The sequence below is a fragment of the Leucopleurus acutus genome, assembly GCF_964270905.1.
Source record: "Leucopleurus acutus genome assembly, chromosome: 20".
Taxonomy (NCBI): domain Eukaryota; kingdom Metazoa; phylum Chordata; class Mammalia; order Artiodactyla; family Delphinidae; genus Leucopleurus; species Leucopleurus acutus.
Window position 1 is genome coordinate 52,096,230 of NC_139162.1, and position 25,732 is coordinate 52,121,961.

Genomic DNA, 25,732 nt, shown 5'->3' on the forward strand with positions numbered 1-25,732 from the left:
CCAAGTCGTCCTTCTTCGTCCGAAAGGAGGGGAGGGAGGACTCGCTGCTAAAAGCCTCGCCCTTTGTGCCACTCAGTCCTGCCCCGCGGCGTCCGGTCGCCGCTGCCTGGGGTCAGCCGCGGGCGGGGCTCCCTCTCTCTCCCCAGTGTCTCGTGTTCCCGAGGCCCCTCCGTCCCCCGTGCTGTGGCCGTGTCCGTGCCCCGGGGGGGGGGTAGGGGGTGCAGAACTGCGCTCCCCGTTCCGCTCCAGCTCCGGGGTTTGCATGGGAGAATCCTCTTTCCACGATGCCCCTGGGCGACGTGGCGTGGGGAGAGGAAAGACGGTGGGGAAGCCCTCGCCCCCGACTCTTGGTCGGCCTCCCTGCCCCAGGCGTCACTCAGTGATCACGGGTAAAGAGAACTGTTTCAAAAAGCTCCCGTGTTGACTGATTTATTTATCAGGACCTAGCAACCAACCACTTCGAGGAGTCCAGGCCCCTTCTCCCTCAGACCCCACCCGCATTCCCCGGTGCCCAGAGGATCCAGACCCCAGGCCTGACAATGAAGTTTCGGGGAGCACGTTTATTCAGAGAAATAAATATGGCCCGTGGAAAGGGGTTGGAGGGCCAGGGAGATGTATCTGCGCCGCAGCCGTGTGTCTGGGTTAGGGTTTCGGAGTTTCCAGCATGTCTGCCAGGGCTCTGGAGAGAAGGACGCAGAGGTTGGACAGCCGAAGTGTCCAAAGCTCACACCAGGGCGCTTAGAGATCGTTAACCTGCTCATTTCACCAAGGGGGGACTAGAGGCTCAGGGCTTTCCAATAGTTCATAGCGGGACAGCACCTTTCTAAACGGGGCCCTTAAACATCCCCCCTCCACACACTTACTGGTATAGGGACGAGGAGAAATAGTCGACGTAGCTTCCTGTAGGAGAGAAGAGGCTTGAGGGGTACACCACGGGTGAAATTGGGGGCCACTTTTCACTCAGTCCAGGACCAGGACTAGCTCCGCCCCCTTTTCTGCATTCCTTCCCCCAAACTAATTCCTTCTACAGCGACTCCTCCCTTCCTCCTGGCTCTAAGTGTTCTAAGTGTTCCCATTCTCCAATAGCCCCACGCCCCGCCGCGTCCTTCGAATTCCACTTGCTTTGGCCCCAACCTCTTGGTTCTAGGCTAACCCCTCAATCCGAACCTCTTAGGTTTTGGCACCTATCCCCAACCTTCCCTCTGCCCGGCCCCGCCCCTCCGTGCTCCTCCCGCTCGTCACAGAGTCCCAGCCTTGGCCACGCCTCCGCACATAGCCACGCCCACAACCTTCCAGCCTGCTCCTCAGGTTGACTCCACCCACCAGGCCCCGCCCCTTCATCAGGTTTCTTCTGGGCCCCACCCATGCTCACCCGGAGTGCAGACAGTTTCGCAGAGCAGCGGGCAGAAGTAGCAGAACTGGCAGTGCTGGGGGCGGGGGTGGGGAGAGAGAATGAGCGGTATGAGGTGGTCAGGGGCGGTGTTAGGATGGGGTGTGGGCCGTACTTGGGCAGGAGGCTAGCTAGGCGGAGGTTAAGGTCAGAGGCAGGATCGGGTTTGGAGTCAAGGCTGCATCAGGGGTAAGGGGTTAGGTCAGTTTGAGGGCAGAAGATTTGGGGCTGGGGGTGCTCAGATGGTCCCGGGCTGTCGGGAAACCTGGTGGATCCTTGAGTCTGGGAGAAGTCTCACCTGGCACTGGTCGCAGTGCTCTCCCATGTTCTCCTCGTCACAGTGACAGTTCTCACATTCAGTGCATCGCTGGGGACCAGAGGAGCCTGGTTAGGCAGGGAGGGACGTTTGGGAGCCACCCGCCAGTCCTCCACCCTGCCCACTGGACATATCCCCAACTTCTCAGCCTCATTACTTCTGACACTGAGCTCAGTATCTTCCTCCAACCTGCTTAACCTGCTTCCCACCCCCTCATTTCCCTATTGCAAGGCACCCCGACATCCCCTTGTCACTGTGGGCTGGACCTTTGGGTACTCTCTTCACCCCCTCTCTTCCTATTCTTCCCATAGCCTGTCAGTCTCCAGTCCTGTCCCACCTCCCTCGGCTCTGCCTTGAACCTTCCTCCCTGTCCCCACATCTGCAAGTGCAGCTCAGGCCTCACCCTCTCTTTCCTGGACCACTATCCCAGGCTCCTCCCCAGCCTCCTGGCCTCCAGTCTGTCCCCGACTTGGCCCCAAAAGTGTCTTTGTTTACTCGGGCCCGTTGCTCAGGGCCCTCCCAAGGCACACCAGAGCCCAGGAACAAACTCTAGGAACAGCTTGGTGGGTGGAGCTGGGTTGCGGACATACATTGCAGAAGGAGCAGTAGCCACACAGGGACCCTGGCTGGTAGTTCCCATACTCCTGGGCATCCTGCTGATCTGTGGGGACAAGAGGGCAGCAGTGACCCAGGTTGACTCCGCTCCTCCCCACCCCCATCATCCAGTCAGATCACTTACCCATGTCCTTACCACTCTCCTCTTCACTGGAGGCACCTCCAGACACCTCCCTCCTGGCCAGTGGGTTGGGGATGATGGTGAAGGGGAGCTCATCCTCTTCCAGCCCCTCCTCCTCATCTTCTTCCTCCTGGTGGTCTTGGCTCAGTGGGACCCAAACCTCAGCCCTCTCTTCCCTCCTCTCCTCCTTCTCTTCTTCCTCCTCGTCTTCCTCCTCCTCTTCCTCCTCCTCCTGGCTCAGGCTGAGGCCATGACCTTCCTCCTTGTCTTCCTCATCCTCCTGGTCCAGCCTGCCATGGTGGGTACCTTCTCCTCCCTCCTCTGAACCTTCATCATCATCTTCATGGGAGCTGTGATCCTCTTCCTTCTCTTCCTCTTCCTCCTCAGAATCACTCTCCCTTAAATGGCTTCTATCCTTTACCCCCATGTATTCTGGGGACTGGTGGTTAGTCTCCTCTTTGATGGACCCTCTGTGGCCAGTCCCTTTATCTCTGTGGCTTTGCTGCCTGTGGCTGGGAGCCTGGTGGCCAAGCTTGGCAGAGGTGTCCTCATCTTCCTCCTTGGGGACTCCGTGGTGGTGATGGCCACGGACTGCTCTTTCATGTTCCTCTGGGAAGTCCTCCTCCTTAGTGCTCTTGTGGCCTTGGGGCTGGTGGCTTGCAACATGGTGGCTGAACTTGACTGTGATCTCCTCCTCGTCGTCTCCAAGGCCATGGTGGGTATGTCTGGGAACCTGGTGCCAGTGTTCAGTGGACACATCCTCATCCTCATCTTCCTTGTCTCTGTGGCCTTGATGTCTGTGGCTAGGGATATGATGGTGGTGTTCATCTGAGACATCTTCATTGTCTTCCTTCCCATGGCCTTGACTCCTGTGGGTCTGGTGTATGTACTCAGTGGAGACATCATCATCATCATCTTCTTCTTCTTCATGGCCTCGGTGTCTGTGGCTGGGGCCATGATGGTGGTGTTCATCTGAGACATCTTCATCCTTTTCCTTCCCGTGGTCTTGGTGTCTGTGGACCTGGTGTCCATACTCAGTGGAGACATCCTCCTCTTCCTCTTCTTCATCCTCCTCTTCTCCATGGCCTCGGGGTACATGCCTGACAATATGATGGTGATGCTCACTGGACACAACTTCGTCTTCGTCCTCATCTTGACGGCCATGGCTCCTGTGGCTGGGGAAGTGGGGCCCGTGCTCAGCTGAATCATCCGCCTCTTCATTCCCATGGCTTCTGTGCCCACGGGCCTGCTGAGCATGCTCTGTATGTTCCTCCTCATCAGAGGTGTTCTCATCTCCCACCTTGTGGCCTTGGTACCTATGGTCTTGGGATTCTCTGGAGACATCTTCATACTCTTCTCTGTGGTCTCCGTGGCCCCAGAAATGATGCCCACTCTCCGTGGAAACATCCTTGTTCTCATCTCCGTGGCCTCTATGGCTGTGCGTGGGGTGGCCAAACTTGCCCGATGCGTCCTCTGAGGGCCCCGAAGCTCCTGCATTGTCGTTCCAGTTGCTGGGCCCCAGCCCAGCCCCTCTCAGCTGCTGGGTCACGGCAGTGGGGAGAAGCAGGCTGGCCACTGCAGCCCAGAGGAGAAAAGTGTGCAGCCATGGCCCACAGTGGCCCATGGGGACAGACAGGCAGCAGAGCTTCTCCCAGGGCTGGCTCCCACTGTGGCTATGGCTATGTGGATGAACGTTGGGCTCCTTCTGTTTCTTTCTCCCTGTGTTGTTCCTTTGCTGTGTCTCTCTCAGCCTCTGTCCCCTGGCCCTCACAGCCAGGCCCTCTGAGGCAGTCTCCAGAGCCCCTTACCCTCCTCTCCGGCCCTCCCTCCCACTTCCCAGCCAATAGGGTCTCTCCCCTCCCCTCTCTGTGGCTAAATTTACTCTCAGCCCCGAGTTATTCTGGGTCAGTCCCCACCTGCCCCTCCCTTCCTGCTCCTCCCCCTCCCAGCTGGGGAAGGGGTGGATGAAGGGGTCTCTCCTTGGCCAGGAGAGGGGAGCCAAGGGATTTGACTTTGGGTTGCCAACAAGTTCATGTTTGGCAGCTGCAAAGACAATGGCTAGATTTTTAGTAGGCCAATTTGGGGGGAGCCTGGGCCATGGGGGAGGGTAGCAGGAGGGATGTATCTGAGGGGAGAAACCCCTGCCCAGGAAGGACTGGGGGTTAGATTATGGGGAGTTTCTGGCCAGAACGGGCTACTCTGCTGAGAAGGTGGATGCCAATATGGAAGCCCTGGAATGGCGTGAAAGGAATTTTGCTCCAGCACACGCACTCATGACCTCCTGTCCCTGGAACTCAGATCTGGGGGCAGGGGATGGCGCCAGGCCAGGGCTATAAATACAGCGAGGGGGGCAAGGGGCTCAGGTTACCCAGGAGGCCGCAGCTGTCCCTGTCAGAGAGTCGGCAGGAGACATGTGGCCCTGCCGGTCCGCATAGCAGTACCTCCCACTCCTCATCCTGTCACTGTCGCCCTCGCTCTTTGGGTTCCCATCCTTCTTTACGGGTCTCCCTCTCGCTGTCATTGTTTCTTCACCAGCTCTCTCTCAGCGTCCCTGTTGCCCCCCTCCTGAGGATTCTGTCCCCTTCTCCCTCTCAGTCTGAGTGTCTGCCACCCATCTAAATCTTTCTCTCTCCCTCTTTGGGTCAACGTAGCGCCCCCCCAATCTCTGTTCCCCCTTTCTGATTCTCTGCCCCCGCCTAAGTCTTAGTGTTTCCCGCCCCCCATCCCCCGACCTGGGTCAGTGTGCCCTCTCTCTCATCGCTGGCATTTCCTCTCTGCGTCTCTGTCCCCCTCCCCCTGGGTTCCTGTCCCCCTCCCCCTGGGTTCCTGTCCCCCTCTCCCTGGGTCCCTGCCCGCCTCTCTCTGGATCCTGTCCGACCCTTTGCCCCGCCTCCCGCTCTACGCTTCTCCGAGATTCCCCGCCCCCCAGACCTGGCCCCGCCCAAGGCTGGGCTGGGAAGTGGCGGATCCGGTTTGTTCAGGGCGCATCTAGAACCCGGGTTGGTGGATCGAATGCCGGGAGTCGGATAGGTTTCGGTGGCTGCGGCAGCATGGTGGGTGCAGAGAAGGAGCAGGTACAGCGGCCGGACCCAGGCCTGAGGGAACAGGGAGCTAGGGCCTGGCCTCCTGGTTTCCAGAGAGGAGGGTGCTTGAGACCCAGATTCTTGGGTCAGACAAAGGAAGGGGTTGCTAGGGGCCCGGACTCCAGGGTCCTTGGGGACGGATTGGGGTGGGGGTTGGGGGGGTCGAGTCTCCTGAGTCCGGGAGAGGAGGGCACTGGGGTCCCGGACTCCTGGGTCTCCGGCTAGCGCGCGGGTGGGTCACTCCGTGACCCACAGGACCTAACTGGATCCACCCCACCACTCCTTGTTCCTGTCTCCAGAGCTGGATCCCCAAGATCTTCAAGAAGAAGACGTGCACGACTTTCATCGTTGACCCCACAGATGCGGGGTGAGGAGTTCGCCCCGGGGACAGACCCCAGAGTGTCCCGGGTCCGCTGACCCCGTCCACCGCAGACCCCGCCTTTCGGTTCCTTCCCTTCCCCAGTCAGAGCCGATACTCCCAAGGGCGTTCCCTGGTGGCTCTCTACCTCGGGGAGGGCTTGGGTCAGTCTGCAAACACTTCCAATTTCCCATCCTCCCGCTCAGGTTCAGTGTTCAAGACCCAGGGCTGGGTTCTGGTTTTTTCCTTCCCCGTGTCCCTTCTGTGTGTCTCTGCCTCCTGGTGTCACTTTCTCTGTCTTTCTTTCTTGGCTGTCTCTGTTTCATCCATTCACTTGTTCGTTCATTCCTCCAAGAAATTCTCACTCAGCACTTCCAAGGGGGCATTATTTTCAAGAGCACAGGCCCTGCCAGGGTTCAGATTTCAGCTGGGACAAGTGCTGTGTGGCTTCGGGCAAATCATTTCACTTCTCTGGGCCTCATCTATCATCTGGGCATAAAAACAGGTTCTAGGGCTTCCCTGGTGGCGCAGTGGTTGAGAGTCTGCCTGCCGATGCAGGGGACACGGGTTTGTGCCCCTGTCCGGGCAGATCCCACATGCCGCGGAGCGGCTAGGCCCGTGAGCCATGGCCGCTGAGCCTGCGCGTCTGGAGCCTGTGCTCCGTAACGGGAGAGGCCACAACAGTGAGAGGTCCGCGTACCGCAAAAAGAAAAACAAAAAAAACCAAAAAAAAACAGGCTCCATTTCCTGCGGATATTGTAAGAATTAAACAAGTTACTGCTTATGATATTTCTGAAACAGTGCCCAGCACATAGTAATCACTGGAAAATATGTCCATAGGAACCACCGGAAGGTAGCAATTACTAGCATGTGTAGGGCCTGTGCTTGTGCTGGGTGGCTGAGGGGTGGGGAGTGGCCACCATTAGGAGTTCCTGGCCTTCAGTGATGGTCTCTCAAGTGGGTTCTGGCTTTCTAGTGTCCTCAAGGCAATCTTTGGGGTATGGGAAATGTCAACGTTCCTAATTTAGTGTGTGTTTTATTATGACTATATTAGTGCAGGATGGCTTGAATTATGTATAAATAAACATATCTATTATTTGGGGGTGAGTGCTCAAAAACTTTTACTGATGGAAAGGGCGGTCAAGGAATTTTAGGAACCTCTGGTCTGGTGGGAGGAAGATGATTATAAGGCAAGGAGATGGGAGCTGCAAAGGACAAGCCACTGGGCCCAGTGGGAGCCAAGAGAAGGCATCTGGTTAAGTCCGAGGAGGGGACACAGGGTGTCACCAATGGCTTCTGTAGGAGGAGGGGCTAATGAGGTGACATTGGAAGGTGATAAAGTTGGAGTTTGACAGTTGAAGGTGGGTTGGATTCCAGGAGTGGGAACAAGTATAAATTGCTCCCTATTGACTATGTGGCTTGCAAATGGGGCAGAGTTCAAGGTGCAGAGAGCATCTGAAAGAGGATATCAAGCAGGAGGGCAGGGCCAGTAGTCAGACAGCCTCAAATGTCACCCCGAGGGGTTGGGACCGAGTCTTGGTGTTCCGTCTTGGTGTTCCGGGGAGCCATGGGAGGGGCAGAGTCAGCTCTGGGTGTGGATAGATGCCCTGAGGGCCACATGAGGATGAATAGGAGTTCAGGAAGCTGGGGAAGAGGCTGGGCAAGGGACAGGTGGGAGGAGAACAGGCCTGAGGCAGGCCAGGGCTGAGGGGACACAGAGAGGTGGGGATAGGGCAAAGATTCAAGGACAGGAGCTTGGGGACCGATGGATTTGCAGAGTGAGAGGGGAGAGGGGAGGATGGGCCCAGACATCTGGTCTGGGGCCTGGGAAACAGTGAGCTTGTCCCCGAGATAGGAACCCAGGTGCATGAGTAGGTTTGGGAAATGTTGCCCAGCTCAGAGTGGGATTTCGTGTGTGGGAGGGGCCTGGGGGAGCCAGGGGCATTGCACACCTGGTTCAGGGACTCAGGAAAGGTCTGTGACTTCCATCCAAGATCTGAGAAGTCCTAGCTGTAGGTGGTAATGGAAACTGAAGTGGAAGTAGGATGGGGGGAAGAAAGTGTAAAATCAGAGGAGGTTGCAAACTGGCAATTCTATGGCCGATGTTTTCTTTTTTTTCTTCCACGGAAGAAAGGATTGCTAAAAACTTGTCTCTGAATGCTTCAAGACAGACATGCTGCCTCAAGTCAGCACAGCCTCCGGCACATCCGCTTATAATTTTCCACCTGATGCTTCTTTCTCTTACGTAATTACCTGCCTGGCCCTTGGGGGCATTGAGTTTGAGACCCATGTAGGGAAGGCATGTGGTCCTGGCTCTGGGGAACACCTACACTCAAGGGAGGCACAGAGGAAGAGAAAGCCACAGATGAGGCAGAGACAGAGCAGCCAGGGGAACGGGTGTGCTCTGCCAGGGAAAAGCTTTTCTTGAGTCAGCCTTTTAGATATGACCAGTGCTACTTTGTCGGAGTCAGATGAGACCTGAATAGGAGCCATTGTACTCGGGGATGTGCAGGTAATTGCTGATTTTATCGGGAACAATTTCGTTTTCAGTGGCCACACAGAGAAAGGGGGGTAGGAGATGAGACGGACAGAGGGGGAGTCTGCCAGTGCTGTCTACCAGAAGTTTCTGCAATGGTGAAAATGTTCTATATCCACATCTAGTATGGCAGGCACTGGCCACGGGTGGCTCCTGATCACTTGAAATGTGGCCAGAGCAACTGAGGAACTGAATTTTTAGTCGTATCTAATTTTAATTTATTTGACTATAAGGAGCACGGTGTGGCTAGAGGCTACTGTACTGGACAGTTCAGGTTCTGGAACATTCCATGAAGAAATTTTGCCAGGAAGGGCTCGTGGGAAGTAGATGGACAGGAATGAGGGCGGGGGGTCCAGGGACGGGGTTGAGATAGGTGAAAGGATCAAGTGGGTAAACTGAGGCATGCCAGGACCCTGGCGGTAGACTCAGGAAGAGGGAGGGATGTATCCTATAGTTCTCACTGTGCCAGGAGCTGGTGTATTCTGTTTGGATTTGTTGGCCATTCTTTTAGTGACTTTACAACTCTTGTCAAATCCATGGACCACCTGTGCTATTCTTTCCGTAAAATTAGTCCTTAAATCATGGCTCATTCTGTTTACATAAATGCAGGTCTCCCCCGATATTTGAATCCCTTCTGGAATCAGGGACCAAAGAGATTTAGATACATTTTCAAATAAATCCCTCATCTCCCAAACCTGTGTGGCTTGCTGTTTTTAAACTCAGGTGCCAGTCCCATTAGGTAACAAGGGATACTTGCGTATTTATTTAGGGGGAAAGAAGTTTCACATGTGATCACCGTAAATGCAAAATCTGTTCCATTTGCCACAAAGAGAAAGAAACAAGCCATAAAAGACAATCACAATGAAAACTAGGCAAAAAGTATTTACCGTCTAAGTGGATGCTGTTGCCAGCGCAGTTTTCTGAGCCCGAGGCCAGCTTTTCAAAACTGTTAAAAAGAAAAAGTAAAGAGTTAGGCATTAAAAACAATCTAGCACCCAGCTGATCCTCTCTCCTTGACAGTAATTAGGAGAACTCAAAAAGGAATGACTTTCTTACTGTGTTGTTCAAGGTTATTTGAAGCTCAGTGTGGAGTTCACGGAGACCGGATCTGGTATGCGGCCCCCATTTTAGGAAATGTTGTGTTATTTCATTGGCCCCTCACAGTTCTATGACGTAGGCTGGGCTATCACTGCCTTTGCATTTGAGGTGGAAATTTAGGCTCAGAGAGATGAAACTAGTTGCTCAGAGTCACACAGCTGCCTTGGCCTCTAGTGCGTGCGTGCTCTGTGATCACTCGCTTGATTTTCCTTTTCGTGTGAATACCATCTGTTTGAACTGGGGGCAGCAAGGACATCCCCAATGGCCCCCTGCACTTTTCCACGTCAGGCCCTGGAGGCAACAGTGAGGTGTGGGGTCTGGTATGCAGACCTCCCTGCTCAGGTGCTCTTGAGCCACTGTGGCTTCCTGCTGGTGGGTGAGGTGACTGTGGTTGTTCTGCCCCAGTCTCTCCCTCAGGCTGGTCAGAACCATGGAGGGCCAGTGCCAGGGTCAGTATGGACTGTGAGCTCCTCTGGAGGGAGATGCAGAAATATGGACATTTCTACAGGGTGCTTGGGGTCGGTGCAGACGCCTCTGGGCTTCATCCTCCTCCTTCCCCTCCCCCCTCAGGGGGACCTTGTGCCAGTGTGGGCAACCCCGGTGTGCCCACCCATCAGTGGCTGTGGAGGATGCATTCGGGGCAGCTGTGGTGACCGTATGGGACAGTGACTTGCACACCACGGAGAAGCCCACAGATGCCTTCGGAGACCTGGACTTCCTGGGTGCCGGCCGCAAGGCCAGCAATGTGAGGCTTGCATGTCTGGGCAGGGCCAGGGTTGACCAGTGGGGCTGCATGCCTCAGGGGCTCCCGGAGCCAGGGTCTGGGGGTATCCCAACTGAACGCTGTGTCTCCCCATTTACCCATCCCTATCTTCACCTCTCCTGGATCCCTGTCCCCTCCACCCCTGTCTGTCTTTTCTAAGCCTGTCCCCCTCTCTCTGGGTCTCTGTCCTCCTCTCTCTGGGTCTCCATCCCTCCCCTCTGGGTCTCTGTCTCCGTCCCCCCTCCCCCCATCTCTGTGCTCCTCTCTCTGCGTCTCTGTCCCTTTCTCTCTGTCTCTGTCCCCCTCCCCGTGTCCCTTCCTCTTGTGTGTCCACAGTTCCTCCGGCTCTCTGACCGCACGGATCCAGCTACAGTTTATAATCTGGTCACAAACATATGGGGCTTCCAGGCCCCGAACCTGGTGGTGTCAGTGCTGGGGGGGTCGGGGGGCCCCACCCTCCAGACTTGGCTGCAGGACCTGCTGCGACGCGGGCTGGTGCGGGCTGCCCAGAACACAGGTGACTGAGGGTGGGCGGCTGCCCCCCATCTCCCCCACTCCCCTGGAATTCTGTCTTTCCCCACTCCCGCCTGTGTGTGTGGGGGACCTCACCACCAGTCTGTGTCGCTGTGTAGGGGCCTGGATTGTCACCGGAGGGCTGCACAAGGGCATTGGACGGCATGTGGGTGTGGCAGTGCGGGACCACCAGACAGCCAGGACTGGGGGCAACAAGGTGGTGGCCATGGGCGTGGCCCCCTGGGGTGTGGTTCGGAATAGAGACACCCTCATCAACCCCAAGGTGGGACCCAGGGTCTTGGACAAGGTGGGGGTTGGGGGCCAGGAGTCTGGGGTCTGAGGGGGGAGGGGCTGGGGGCCTGGACTCCTGGGTATGAGGGAGGAGGGGCTGGGGACCTGTAGTTCCGGGTCTGAGGGAGAACGGGGCTGGGTGTCTGTCCTCTTGGCCCTGATGGAAAGACTCCCTGGTCTGGCCACTTGTCCCCCAGGGCTCGTTTCCTGCGAGGTACCGGTGGCGCGGTGACCCCGAGGATGGGGTCCAGTTTGCTCTCGACTACAACTATTCGGCCTTCCTTCTGGTGGACGACGGCACCCACGGCCGCCTGGGCGGCGAGAACCGCTTCCGCTTGGGCTTCGAGTCCTACCTTGCCCAACAGAAGACGGGCGTGGGAGGTGAGTGGCTCCTTCCACTGGGGATTCACAGCCCAAGGCTCAGGATCCCAGTGGTCAGATCTGGTAGGAATTTGGGGGTTGCGGCCAGGGGGAGTTTCCTATGGTCAAGTGCCGCCTCCCATCATTTGCTGTGTTTGAAAAAATCATTCTCTTGAAATCTACAATACCGAAAGGTAGACAGCTTGATGATTTTTTTTTTTTTTTGCGGTACACGGGCCTCTCACTGCTGTGGCCTCTCCCGTTGCGGAGCACAGGCTCCGGACGCGCAGGCTCAGAGGCCATGGCTCACGGGCCCAGCCACTCCGCGGCACATGGGATCTTCCCAGACTGGGGCACGAACCCGTGTCGCCTGTATCGGCAGGCGGACTCTAAACCACTGCGCCACCAGGGAAGCCCAGCTTGATGAATTTTTAACAAATTGAATCCACTTATGCAGCCAGCGCCCAGATCAAGAAACAGTAATACCAGCCCCCAGAAGCTTCCTGCCCGCACCCAAGAGCCACCCTATCCTGCTTGTCACAGCAAAGAGTAGTTCTGACCGTGTTTCATATGAATACAATCACACCAAACCCATGTTTTAAATTCTGCCTTCTCATATTCGACATTATTTCTGTGAGATTCATCCATATCATTTCATGAACTGTAGTTTGTAAATAACCCATGGATCAAAGAAGGAAAAAAAAAGAAGCTAGAAAATATTTTGAACTGAATGATAATAATGTTATGACATACCAACACTTTGGGGATGCAGCTATTGCAGTACTTAGAGGGAAATCTGTAGACTTAAATGCTTACCTAAAATGAAAAGAAAAGAAAGATTGAAAATCAATGATTTAAGTCTCCAATTAAAAAAAATCCTAGAAACAGAAGAGCAAATCAAATCTAGAGAAAGTAGAAGCAAGGATATAATAAAGACAGGGCAGAAATCACTAAAACAGAAAGAAATGTCCAATGTAGAAAGTCAACTAAACAGAAACCTGCTTCTTTATAAACATTTCCTGTATTTTAAAAAGTGTCCATTTAATTCTTTTTTTTTTAAGTATTTATTTATTTTTGGCTGCAATGGGTCTTCGTTGCTGTGCGCGGGCTTTCTGTAGCTGTGGCGAGCAGGGGCTACTCTCCGTTGTGGTGCGCAGGCTTCTCATCGCGATGGCCTCTCTTGTTGTGGAGCACGGGCTCTAGGCGCATGGGTTTCAGTAGTTGCGGCACAAGGGCTCAATAGTTGTGGCTTGTGGGCTCTAGAGTGCAGGCTCAGTAGTGTGGTGCACGGGCTTAGTTGCTCCACGGCATGTGGGATCTTCCCGGACCAGGGATTGAACCCGTTTCCCCTGCATTGGCAGGCAGATTCTTAACCACTGCACCACCAGGGAAGTCCCCCATTTAATTCTTAAACTTTACTTAGCTTTTCGGCAACTTTAATCTTATTTGTAAAATTATCTTTTTGGGGTGCAAACTGACTTTTTTGGGGTGTATAATTCTGTGAGTTTAGGCGTGTGTAGAGATTCATGTCCACAGTCAGGACATAGACCAGTTCTGTTACCATGAAGGCATTCCTTTTGCACCCAGCCCCTGGCAGCCACTGATCTGTTTTCCATCACTCTAGTCTTCTCTTTTCCAGAAGCTAAATAAATGGAATAATATAATACATGACCTTTTGAGACTGGCTTCTTTCACTCAACATAATATTTTATGGCAGCTTTAATATGTGTTTATTGGTACTAATCAAACCATGCGAAGGTATATAAGGAAATTCATAGCATTGCCTGAATTGTAGTTTGTAAATAACCCACTGGTCAAAGAAGAAAATAAAAAGACGTTAGAAAATTCCCTTCCCAGCTCCAATCCCTTCTATTGGGGTAATCTGTGTTATATGGTTTGGAGTTAATCCTTTTATATCTTTGTCTATGCTTATAAAATCCTATGCTATGCTCAGTGGTGTTCCTTTCTCTCTTTTATACTATACATATACATATCACTTTCTTATAACCATCCCTTTTAGGTACAAACTTCTCTATCTTGTATCTCCTTTTAATAGTTGTATGATATTCCTTGGTAATGGTTGTACCATCTGTTATTTAAATTTTTCTCAATTGGTGGATACTTAAAGTGCTATCAGTGTTTGGCACTACAAACAACGCTGAATAAATATCTTTGTATGAACATCCATAATTACATCCAGGTGTTTTAAATTCTATACAGTAGATCCCCCAAGTGAGATTGCTCTGTGTGTATACTAATAGATAGTACTAGATCACTTTCTTAAAGTGTGTAGCAGTTTTCACTCTCATCGAGAATGTGTGAGAGTTTCCTTTTCTGTCCAGTCTTAACCAGCTCTGGATACTCTTGGTTTAAATTTTTTTTTTTTTTTGGCAAATTTGATGGGTAAAAAGTGACATGCCACTTTTCATTCGATTTTTTAGTTTATCTAACCACTGTTAAAAGATATAAACATATATTTTGTTGGCCAATCAGATTTCCTCAATTATGAGTTGTCTATTCATATTCTTTGCACATTTTTGAATTGGGTTATTTCTTTCTTGTCTTTTTGTAAGAATTCTTTGTATCCTGTCCTTAGTAACGCTTTGACTGTTAGATGTAAAATTTTTAGAAGATACTTTAATTATGGTGTCTACTTCCATAAAAATTCTATCATTTTTATGTGGTTAGATATATTTGTTGTTCCTTTTATAGCCCCTTGGTTTCCCTTGGTTTTTTAGGAAGGTCCATTTCACTCCAATGCTATACAAATATTCTAAGTCTTCTTTTTTAATATCTTATATTTTTATGTTTAAACTTTTAATCCATCTGGAAATGATTTTTAGGTGTTTTGAGATAGGGAGTCTACATTTTTTTCTTCCAAATGGGAAACCACATTCTCTTCATGTCCATTTAATAAATAAACCATCTTTTTCCAGCTAAATTGAAATGCCACTTAAGTTGTATATTCAGTTCCTTTATATGTTGAAGTATTTCTGAATCTTTTTCTCTTCTACCTCTCTATTTATTCCTGTGCCAAAAATATATTTTGTTTGGGACTTCCCTGGTGGTCCAGTGGTTAAGACTCTGCATGTCCAATGCAGGGGGTGCAGGTTCAATCCCTGGTCAGGGAACTAAGATCCGACATGCTGTGCAGCATGGCCAAAAAAAAAAAAAATTATATATATATATATATATATATATATATATATATATATATATATATATTTGTTCCTGTTGTTGTTGTTTACAGCAGTTTAAAGACGTTTGAATATATATTAGGGAAAGTTTCTCCCTACTGTCATTTCTCAAAAATTTCTTAACTCCTCTGATATTAATTCTTTCATATGAATTTAAAAATTATTTTGTTCCATTAAGAAAAAAACAGGAAAACACTGCCAACCTCCTCCTACCTCCCTCTTTCTCCAAACTGCATTGAATTTATGTGTTACATTGTGACAGGTTAACATGGTATTTGTTTTTCCATTTATTCAGGACTTGTTCTTATATAATGTTTATCAATTTCCTTATAAAAGTATTATACCTCTGTATGAATTAATTCCCAGGTATTTTATCATTTTTGTGAAAACATGGATAAGATACATATTATAATAGTTGTAGAAAAGTTTTTTATTTTTGTGTATTTTTTTGTATTAATTCTCTTAACCAAATTCTCTTATTAATATTTAGTTATTTTGAGTGGAGTCTCTCCAATTTTCTGAGAATATAAATCATCTTTCCTTCAAATAGATACCTTTGTCTCTTTCAGCTTAAAAAATATATGTACAAGTTTTCATTCCAATTATTTCATTTTCTTGCATTGTTACATTAGCTCAAAACTCCCAGATAAGTGTGAATAGTAGTAATGTTGTTTCAGTTCTTATTTTATTGGGAATAGAGTTCGTAAAAAACTTATATGAGTTTGCTATTGGGCTTTGATAAATATCTTTATTGTATTTGGATAGTCCTTTCTATTCCTTATTTCCTTTATTTTCTATTTGCACTTTCATCCTCTCCTGGCTCCTGGATGGTTAATCAGTTATAGGATTGACTCATGCCTCATTCGGGAACCCAGGAGTCCAGGCTCCCAGCCCTCTCCTCCCTTGAGAAATTGAACATTACTGTCTTCAAGATCTGGCCCCTCCCAACATCCTCAAAGGCATGACAGTTCTCATGTGCCTCCGGACAGAGGATTAGGCAGAAGCCAGCGTTTGCCCTGGGGACTCCTGGGAAACGTGGTTCTCTCCCATCGCTGACAGAGGCTGATGGGAGGTGACCAAGCCCTGTGCTCTCTTCTCTCCTCAGGGACTGGAATTGACATCCCTGTCCTCCTTCTCTTGATTGATGGTGATGAAAAGATGTTGAAGGTAATAAGGGCTCAGGTGCCTGGGTCTAAGGGGGGGCAGTAGCCGGGGGCTGTACTCCTGTGTCCTAGGGGAGGAGGGGGCTGGGAATCTAGACTCCAGGAGGTGTGAATACTTTCCTTCCCTAACCTGACTCCCCCTTTTGTCCTGTAGCGGATAGAGAAGGCCACCCAGGCTCAGCTCCCCTGCCTCCTGGTGGCCGGGTCTGGGGGAGCTGCAGACTGCCTGGCAGAGATCTACACTCTGGCTCCAGGGACTGGAGGAGGCAGGCGATGTGAAGCCCAAGATCTGATTAAACGTTTCTTCCCCAAAGGGGACCCTGAGGTCCTACAGGCCCAGGTATGACATTGGGGGTCCAATTCTGGAACCTGAGATGGGAGGGAGCTGGGAACCTGGGCTCCTGGACCTTGAGAGGTGAGGATGCTGAGGATTTGGAGACCTGGATCCAAGGGAAGGGGAATGGGGGCCCAGCCTCATGGATATGAGGGAGGAAAGGCTGGGAGCCTGGACTCCTGGGTTTAAGGGAGGAGAGGCCTGGGGGCCTGGATGCCCCCTAGGTTCTGGGAGTAGAGGGTGCTAGGCACCTAGACTACTGGGTCCTTCAGGCTCTGTGGACAGGGCCAGGGAGTTGGGTGTGGGTTGCAAAACTTGGTATTCTGCAGGTGGAGAGGATCATGAGTCGGAAGGAGCTGCTGACAGTCTATTCAACTGATGATGGCCCTGAGGAATTTGAGACCATTGTTTTGAAGGCCCTTGTCAAGGGTAAGGCTTGGAGTCCCAAAACTTCCCCCGTTGTCAGCTCAACTTTGGACACCTCTCGTGGCCTCGGCACTTTATCCATCCTCTCTAATCTAAATTGTGCCCTTTTTTTTTTTTTTTTTTTTTTTTTGCGGTACGCGGGCCCCTCACTGCTGTGGCCTCTCCCGTTGTGGAGCACAGGCTCCGGACGCGCAGGCTCAGCGGCCATGGCTCACGGGCCCAGCCGCTCTGCGGCATGTGGGATCTTCCCGGACCGGGGCACGACCCCGTGTCCCCTGCATCGGCAGGCGGACTCTCACCCACTGCGCCACCAGGGAAGCCCTGTGCCCGTTTTTATCTTTTTCCTTTTATCATTGCCTTTTGGGGCTTTGCACGGTGCTATTTGGACAATTTTCCCAAGATGCTTTCATTATGTTCCAACGTTGCTTTCCTTCTGTTGTATCCATCCACCCATCCTTTCATCCTTTATCCATCCAGCCAGCCATATGTACATTGATCTTTCCATCTACCCATTATTCCATTCATCCTTCATTCTGCCATCCATCCAAGCATCCATCCATCTTGCCATCCACCCATCCTTCTACCAGTTTATTCACACATCTAGTAACAATTCCATCCACTCATCATTCTTCCATCCATCCATTCTTCCATCTATCCACCCACTCACCCTTTCTACTTTTCCTATATGCCTCCGATATGTTTTAAGCCCTGAGGGGTGGTGGCATCAGAGAAAAACCAGAGTGCTGTCTCCCAGCAAGGAACTCCTGATATGTCACTAGAGGAATGAATGATGAAAACCAAGGTAGGGAGCATAATGGGTGCTTGGTAGAGGCTGAGGATGGAGCTCATTATTCATTCAACAAAGATTAGGCTCAGAGATAAAAGCAGATCCTACCAGGGTTGTTTGGACATAACCTTAAGTAAAATTCAAGACAAAAGCATGGGAGAGGAACTGCTGTCAGAAAGGGGAGAAAAATGGGGAGGTGGTATTTAAACCGGGCGGCCTTGAAGAGCCAGTAGAATTGGGAGTTAGTAGGATGCGGAGGTGGGATAAATAAGTGATAAGGGGGATCCCCAGGGCTCTGTGGGGATGTGGGCGGTGAGGGTCATTTTTGGTGTCAGAAGAGTTTTACAGGGAAAACACCCACTTAGATAAAAACTCCCAAGAGGCATAGTGTCAATTTGTAATGCGTTCTGAGTTCCAGGTCCCCACCCCAATTGCATCTACCATGTTCTGTGGTGTGGTAGTTATTTTTGACTTTGGAATCAGATAAAACTAAAATTTGAGTATCAGCTTGGCCCCCTCTCTGCTGTGTGACTTTGAGAAAGAGACTTTCCCTCTCTGAGCCTTAGTTTCTCTCTCTGAAAAATTGAGATAATACCTGGCAGGAGTGTTGTGAGCCTCAGAGGCAGATGATGGGCAGTGCCTGGCCCCCAGGGGGAGCCTAATAAATGGGAACTCTTCTTAATATGATTCCGTTTCTTGTGGGGACACATCCTTTAATAGAGGATGACAGTCAGTCGGCAAATCGGATTTACTTTACAGAAGTTAACTCATCAGCGTCCTGGGAGGAAACACAGCAGCTCTCTAAGATGTGGTTTGAGGGGGTGGTGTTTTAAGTCTGTTGCCTGCAGAAGTACAAGTGATCACACTCTGCTGGGGAAACTGGAGATGGCTGGACAGTCTCAGTGTTGGCAGAGTTGAAGGGATGGGGTTTCAGCAGGTGAGGAAGGAAGAGGGAAGGGGATGAATGCTTCATAAGAGTCTAGGAACAGCCAGGCACTGTGCTGAGCAGCTGGCACACATTATTGCCCCTGATCCTCTAACCCTTCCTGTAAGGACCGTCTGCCCAGTTTGCAGATGAAGAAACTGAGGCTTAGAGAGGGGGAGAGTGACTTGCCCAAGGTCACACGAGGTTGACCGCACACTTTTGGATCCATTAAATTATCCGATCACATTTTTAAAGGCCACTTGTCCCTCCTTGTTCTATGTAATGACCTCCAAGGTCTTCCGAAGTCCGGCTAATGTTTACATTTTTTCTGCTACTTTTCGCCTCACAAATACTGCCAGGTTGCAGGAAACCAGAGTGACTCACACTGGCCATCATAGCCTGTGCTTCCTGCACCGAGGCTTTTGGTCAAGCTGCTCCTGCCGCCCTGATGGTTCTTTTCTCGTCTTAGATGCACACTTCCAAATCCTATGGTCTTTCAAAAGCCCTACCTCAATGTGCATCCCCTAGGAGGCTCCCTTGGGTCTCTCCATACCTCTGTGACTGCAGCCTCCCCTGGGTCCTAATCACATTCTGTGCCCTCCTCCAAGGGCACCGATCACTCTAAGGGCAGTTATGTGGTTCTGGGACATATTTCCCAGGAATGAGCTCCTTCAGGGTAGGGACTGTATCCAATCTCTCTCCATCCCTCTTACTGCCTGGTCTGTAGCCTACCTCAGTAAATGTTAAATGAATAAATGATTCCCTTTCCTTGTCTTGGGGCCTCTCAACCACTGGTCTGAAGAGTTTTACATTCACCTCTGCCCCTGGGTTGAATGACCTTATGCTTGTAATAGCCTGACTTCTTAAGACCCCAGACTCTGCCCAACAACACTGCCTTTATACGGAGTTTAAATGTCAGGCATCTCGAGTAGAAGCGATACAGACACTCATCAGATCTTCCCAACCTCCCCTGACTTCTTGTCCCCTCTCCTTCTCACCCTTTCAGCCTGTGGGACCTCTGAAGCCTCAGCTTACCTGGATGAGTTGCGTTTGGCTGTGGCTTGGAACCGTGTGGACATTGCCCAGAGTGAACTCTTCCGGGGGGATATCCAGTGGCGGGTGAGGGGTTGGGGCCTGGCGACTGGGGACCCTGACAAAAGGGATGCATTTGCCCCACTCCCTGACTCCTTTGACATCTGGCTCTATCTTCCTTTATGGCGTGCCCAGCCTTCTCTTAATTGTCCATCCATCTCTGGTTGTCCATCTGTCCCCATCTTGTTCCCTCTCTCCCCATCCATCCATCCATCTACTTGCCCACCCATCCATCCCTCCACCCATCCATCCATCTGACCATCCATCCATCCATCCGTCACTCATAGCTCTGTACCCCCATCTCTTGTCCTTAATCTCTGACCTCACCTGGCCTTCTGCCTGTCTCTGTGCTCAACTCTTCCCCCACTCATTCCACCCCCACCAGTCTTTCCACCTGGAAGCCTCCCTCATGGACGCCCTTCTGAATGACCGGCCAGAGTTCGTGCGCTTGCTCATCTCCCATGGCCTTAGCCTGGGCCACTTCCTGACCCCTACGCGCCTGGCCCAGCTCTACAACGCAGCGCCCCCGAACTCACTTATCCACAGCCTTTTGGACCAGGTGTCCCACAGCACAGGCAACAAAAGCCCAGTCTCTGAACCCTCTGCGGAGCCACAACCCCCTAAGGTGGGGCAGGTGCTGCGGATGCTGCTGGGGAAGTCGTGCGCGCCAACGTTCCCCGCCGGGGGCACCCACCTGGGCGATGGCAGCATGGAAAATGTAAGGAACGGGGTGGGTGGGGGAAGCACAAAAGGGTCTGGGGGCGGGGCTATGCCAGGATGGGGCGTGGTCAGAGCACGGGGTGTGCGACTGAACGGGGCGTGGGGCCGATGGTTGGGGCGGAGTCAGGAAAGGTCTGGGGCGGAGACAACGCCCACCACGCCTTCCTCGCCTCCAGTCGTTTCTGCTGTTGGACAAGGCCACCTCAGAATTTCTGCTGGAAGCCGTCCCGGAGCAGGCACCCTGGAGTGACCTGCTCCTCTGGGCTCTGCTGCTCAACAGGGCTCAGATGGCCGTGTACTTCTGGGAGATGGTGAGTGCTGTCTTGATCTCTGATTCTACGTGCTCCTACATTCCTGTCCTTTATTTCTACCGAACTCCAATGCTTGAGCAGTAAGATTCCCTGACCTAGGATATCCCTCGTCCCCCACCCCACTCCATTCTTGATATATGACCCCGAGTGCTGTTTCTTCCTCCCCACCACCACCCCCCATATCATGCATTTCTTGTAACTTGCTTTCTCCATTAACAATATATATTGGGCATTTACCCTTGCTCATATATATGCATCAATCTCATCCTTTCAAAGTGGTTGCTTGTAGGAGGAAGTTAGACATTATCTGTAGCTGATGGGGATTCATTTCAGCATAATTGTGCTTGCAGTTTAGATGCATTGTCGTAGTTGCAATGCAGAAGGGGACAAGACTAGAGGCAAGGATGCCAGGTAGGAAGGTAGAGCTTCAGGCAGCCAAGATGGGGGCCTGGATTAAAGCTGGTGAGACATAGGTGTTGGGACACATTTGAGAAGTTTAAAAAAAAGTCAAGGTATTCGAATAGGATCAAAGATAGACCCTATCTTTATGTCAAAGAAATATCTTGACAGTTCTTCTTCAGCCCTGGGTTATTTTCAGCCCATCCAGTCATTGGTTAAAAATAAACAGATTTTTTTTTAAATTGAGATAAGTGTTCCTCAGTGTTGTAGCATGTATGAGAACATCCTTCCTTTCTAAGGTTGAATTATATTCCATTGTATGGGTATACTACATTTTCTTTATCCATTCATCTGTTGATGGACATGTGGATTGTTTTGACCTTTTGGCTATTGTGAATAATACTGCTATGACGAGTGTACAAATATCTGTTTGAGTCCCTGCTTTCAATTGTTTTGAGGACATATCTAAGAGTGGAATGGCTGGACCATATGGTAATTCTAGGTTTAATTTTTTGAGGAACTGCAATACTATTTTCCACAGTGGTGGTACTGTTTAAATTTCCACCAGCAATGCACAAGTGTTCCAATTTCTCCACATCTTTACCAACACTTGTTATTTTCTTTTCTCTTCCTTCCTCTCTCTCTCTCTCTTTCTTTTTTATAATTGACATCCTAATGGGTGTGATCTCACCGTGTTTTTTTTTTTTAATATATATTTATTTACTTGGCTGCGCCGGGTCTTAGTTGCGGCACATGGGATCTTGGCTGTGGCATGCAGGCTCTTGGTTGTGGCATTCAGGATCTAGTTCCCTAACCAGGGATTGAACCCAGGCCCCCTGCATTGGGAGCTTGGAGTCTTAACCACTGGACCACCAGGGAAGTCCCTCTCACTTGGTTTCTTTTTTTTTTTTAAGTTTTATTTTTATTTATTTATTTTATTTGTTTATTATTTTGGGCTGCATTGGGTCTTCGTTGCTGTGCGTGGGCTTTCTCTAGTGTGGCGAGCGGGGGCTACTTTTCGTTGCAGTGCATGGGCTTCTCATTGCGGTAGCTTCTCTTATTGCAGAGCACAGGTTCTAGGCGTGCGGGCTTCCGTAGTTGTGGCACACGGGCTCAGTAGTTGTGACTCATGGGCTCTAGGGCAGAGGCTCAGTAGTTGTGGCACACGGGCTTAGTTGCTTCATGGCATGTGGGATCTTCCTGGACCAGGGCTCGAACCCACGTCCCTTGCATTAGAAGGCGGATTCTTAACCACTGCGCCACCAGGGAAGTCCCTGGTTCCTTTTTATAATTTCTATATCTTTATTTCTATTCTCTATTTGCTGACACATCATTCTCCTGGCTTCCTTTAGCTCTTTGTTCATAATTTCCTTTAGCTTTTTGAGCGTATTTAAGACAGTTGATTTAAAGTCTTTCTCTAGTAAGTAAATCCAGTGGCTACGTTTCCTAATTTCTTTTGTCCTGTGAATGGGTCATACTTTTTTGTTTCTTTGCATGCCTCATAATTTTTGTTGTTGTTGTTGAAAACAGGACATTTTGAATATTATAATATGGCAACTTTGGAAATCAGCTTAACTCCTTCCTTCAGGGGTTGTTGTTGCTGCTTGTTGTGGGTGGTTGTTGTTTGTTTAGTGACTTTCCTAAGCTATTTTTGTAAAGTCTGTATTCTTCGTCATGTATGGCCACTGAAATCCCATTCTGTTAGCTTAGTGGTCAGCTAGTGACTTGACAGAGATTCCCTTAAATGCACAGGGGTGGGGGAATAAAGCCCTTCCACTTTGCAGGTTGGCTCTTTGTGGAGCTGACTTTTAACACTTAGGCAGGCTGTTTACAATCTGCCTTTAGCCTTCACTGCCTGCTTTTGCTGAGCCTAAAGGTGAGCCAGAGGTGAGAGCTTAGGGCTTTCCATAGTCTTTCCTGAGCACGCATCCAGTCTTGGTCATGTTTGTAGCCTTCTAGATTTCCTGGTACATGTAGGAGCTTTTTATTTTTTTGTTTTATTTTTACTTCTTTGTTTATTTGGCTGTGCTGCGTGGCGTGCGGGATGTTAGCTCCCCCACCAGGGATCTAACCCATGCTTCCGGCAGTGGAAGCCCAGAGTCCTAACCACTGGGCCGCCAGGGAAGTCCCCATAGGAGCTTTAGAACCCCTTACTCCCTCAAGCGTCTCCTTCCCCGGCCGCTTCCCTCTTCTCTCCCAAGCTGTTCAGAGTATCTGTTGCTTGCCTCAGCTACTTGAGGCCTGTCTCTGTCTCTCCAGGGTTCCAGTTCTGTGGCCTCAGCTCTTGGGGCCTGTTTGTTGCTGCGAGTGCTGGGGCGCCTGGAGGCTGAGACTGAGGAGGCAGCACGGAGGAAGGACCTGGCAGCCAAGTTTGAGGGGCTGGGTGTTGGTGCGTGGGGCATGGGTGCCTGGCGGGGCAGAGACAGGGAGCTGCCATGAAGGGGGTTGTAAAACTACCCATTCCTCCTCTCGTCACTCTGCCTCTTCCCCTTCAATCCCCTCATCTCTTCCCTCACACCGTCTTCCTACTACTCTTCCTCCCTCTCACATAAATGTCCCGCACCCAGACCTCTTTGGAAAATGCTACCGCAGCAGCGAGGAACGGGCTGCTCACCTGCTCCTCTGGCGCTGCCCACTCTGGGGGGATGCCACCTGCCTCCACCTTGCCATGCAGGCTGATGCCCGTGCCTTCTTTGCCCAGGATGGGGTACAGGTGAGCATCTGAGACACCAACATCCCAAACAGTTCTCAGCCGGACTGTGGGAAGTCTGGAGGATAAGCCCTCTGCCACGGTGGGCAATCTGTGGTCTTGACCAGCCTCTCCACCTGGAGACAACCCCTCTCCAGAAAGTCCCAGCCTTCTCCTGGAAGGGTTGCTCTTCCCAAAAGAAGCCTCACACCCTGCCACAGGAAAGCCAACCCTCCTAAAACGTTCTATTCCAGGGAATCCCCCTGGCAGTCCAGTGCTTAGGACGTGGTGCTTTCACTTCCGTGGCCCAGGTTCAATCCCTGGTTAGGGAACTAAAAAAAGTTATATTCCGGATAGAGGAGTACCCGGGACTTTAGTAAGAAGTCTCACCTCTCACACAAGAAGTCCTTCCCATTTCCTTAAGAGGTGTCCATTGCCAGGCTTCAACAATTAAAAGGGCGTCACTGGACAATTACTTAGTGTTTTGGACATAGACGAACTCTGGTTTTGGAAATCCTACCCTTCCTTTGGGAAGACCTGTGTGCCCCCATAGTCGCTCCCATCCTGCTAATCCTGACATTCTGAAAACACTCTCGGTCTCCTTAATCTAAATCTGACAGGGGCAAAGAGAGTCCCATCCTCAGTACAAGAAGTTTTGCCTACCCAGCAGGAAGTCCCATTTCACTTCTTGGAATGATCTGTTGGCACCTCAAATACTTTCCCAGAGTCCTTTGCTTTGAATGGTGGTTAAACTCATGGATTGCAGCTTTTGCCTCTTCTGTAACCTCCCTGTGCTCCATCTGTGAAAAAGGAGAAAATATTAGTACCTGTCCTCCTGGAGGTGTGGAGGGTTAAGTGAGCTAATCTATGTAAAGTGCTTAGCCCAGTATCTGGTATATCATGTTAACAAATGTGGGCTGTTTAACGCTATTACAATCTGGGACAGGTGTTCCTTGCCTTCGACTCCTTTCCCCCCACCCCCAGTGGTTATGGCCCTCACAGTGAGCATTTGCCCTGTGCTCTGGAGTGTGGCTTGATCCTTGTCTGGGGTCTTTGGGAGAGGGCTGTGGGGAGATTCAGGCTCCTAATCCTCCCCACATCCCACAGTCTCTGCTGACACAGAAGTGGTGGGGGGAGATGGACAGCACCACACCCATCTGGGCCCTGGTTCTCGCCTTCTTTTGCCCCCCACTCATCTACACCAACCTCATCACCTTCAGGTCAGTCCCCTGGGGTTAGATTGGCAGGAGGAGGGGGGGAGGGGAGATCAGTCTCTACTTCCTGCTGAATTCTGGCTGCCTTTCTACTTGGTCTGTCCAGTGCTTCCCCCACCCTTGTTCATTCTCTTTCCCTCCCCCAGACTGGGAGCATGCTGTGGGAAGCAAGCTTTTGGGGTGGGTCTCTGCAGTATCTCTAGTGGCAATTCCTCTGTCCTCTGGCCATGGCTCCGGGGGGAAGGTCACTTTGGGATGATACCTCTCATTCCCTGCAATGTCTCTGGGTGACTGAGTTTGGCTTGGAGAATTCCTCTCCCACCTGCCCTCCCCTTATTTCTCACTCTGTGTGTCCCTCCATGCCAGGAAGCCAGATGAGGAGCCCATGCAGAAGGACCTGGCATTTGACATGGACAGGGGCATCAGTGGGGAAGGGCCTGGCGAGTGAGTGAAGCACCAGCACTGTGCGGGGGTAGGGGGCACCCTAGGCAGCTCCAGGAGCACCAGGTAATGGGAGCAAGACCAGAGGGGAGAAGTGGGGCTTCGGGAGATGGTGGTTTCATGAAGCCACTGAAAATACTGAGGAAGTTTCCCAAATGCCAGGCTCAAGGCTTGGTTCAACTTTGGTTCTGCCACCAAGGAGTTCCTCACTGAAAATCAGTTTGCTTCATGATACATGTATTTCTGTCTTGATAAAGCAAGTGGAATCGGGTGGATTTGGTTCATTTAGGGATCTTTTGCCAATTTTTTTTTTCTGACTCCAGGGCCTTTGCTCTTAATCTCTGTGCTGTGGTACCCATGAAGGTGTTTGCAAAATCAGTCCTAAGCAAATGAAATTGAATATTTATCGATCTTCTGTTAATTCTGCAGAGCAGAGGTGCTGGGGGACTTGGCTCTGAGTCAAGCAGAGCGGGGTTCAAATCCCGACTTTGCCTTTGTAAGTGGCTTCACCCCTGAGCCTCAGCTTTCTTTGCTATAAAGAGAAGGTTGTATGTGTGTTAGTCAGGTTAGGTTGAGTAATGCTGCAATGA

At 50.9% G+C, this 25,732-nt stretch overlaps 2 protein-coding genes across 2 annotated transcripts in view; one reads left to right on the plus strand and one right to left on the minus strand.

Moving 5' to 3' along the window:
- Positions 1-642: 642 nt before the first annotated feature.
- On the minus strand, positions 643-4,066 carry HRC (histidine rich calcium binding protein; the record flags this gene model as incomplete). Its single annotated transcript, XM_082863203.1, has 6 exons — positions 643-679; positions 864-900; positions 1,373-1,427; positions 1,689-1,757; positions 2,297-2,367; positions 2,446-4,066. The coding sequence occupies 6 exons, from the start codon at positions 4,064-4,066 to the stop codon at positions 643-645; spliced, it is 1,890 nt and encodes a 629-aa protein (XP_082719329.1).
- Positions 4,067-5,426: 1,360 nt separating this feature from the next.
- TRPM4 (transient receptor potential cation channel subfamily M member 4) overlaps positions 5,427-25,732 on the plus strand; it is a 34,396-nt gene continuing 14,090 nt past the window's right edge. Inside the window, exons 1-16 of the mRNA XM_082863201.1 lie at positions 5,427-5,516; positions 5,825-5,892; positions 10,088-10,262; positions 10,617-10,797; positions 10,913-11,076; positions 11,282-11,465; positions 15,747-15,808; positions 15,959-16,144; positions 16,468-16,567; positions 19,283-19,395; positions 19,754-20,086; positions 20,265-20,399; positions 23,058-23,187; positions 23,366-23,511; positions 24,595-24,707; positions 25,068-25,145. Of these exons, the coding sequence (XP_082719327.1) occupies positions 5,493-5,516; positions 5,825-5,892; positions 10,088-10,262; positions 10,617-10,797; positions 10,913-11,076; positions 11,282-11,465; positions 15,747-15,808; positions 15,959-16,144; positions 16,468-16,567; positions 19,283-19,395; positions 19,754-20,086; positions 20,265-20,399; positions 23,058-23,187; positions 23,366-23,511; positions 24,595-24,707; positions 25,068-25,145 (2,192 nt within the window). The 5' untranslated portion in view covers positions 5,427-5,492. The remainder of the gene's footprint in view (positions 5,517-5,824; positions 5,893-10,087; positions 10,263-10,616; positions 10,798-10,912; positions 11,077-11,281; positions 11,466-15,746; positions 15,809-15,958; positions 16,145-16,467; positions 16,568-19,282; positions 19,396-19,753; positions 20,087-20,264; positions 20,400-23,057; positions 23,188-23,365; positions 23,512-24,594; positions 24,708-25,067; positions 25,146-25,732) is intronic.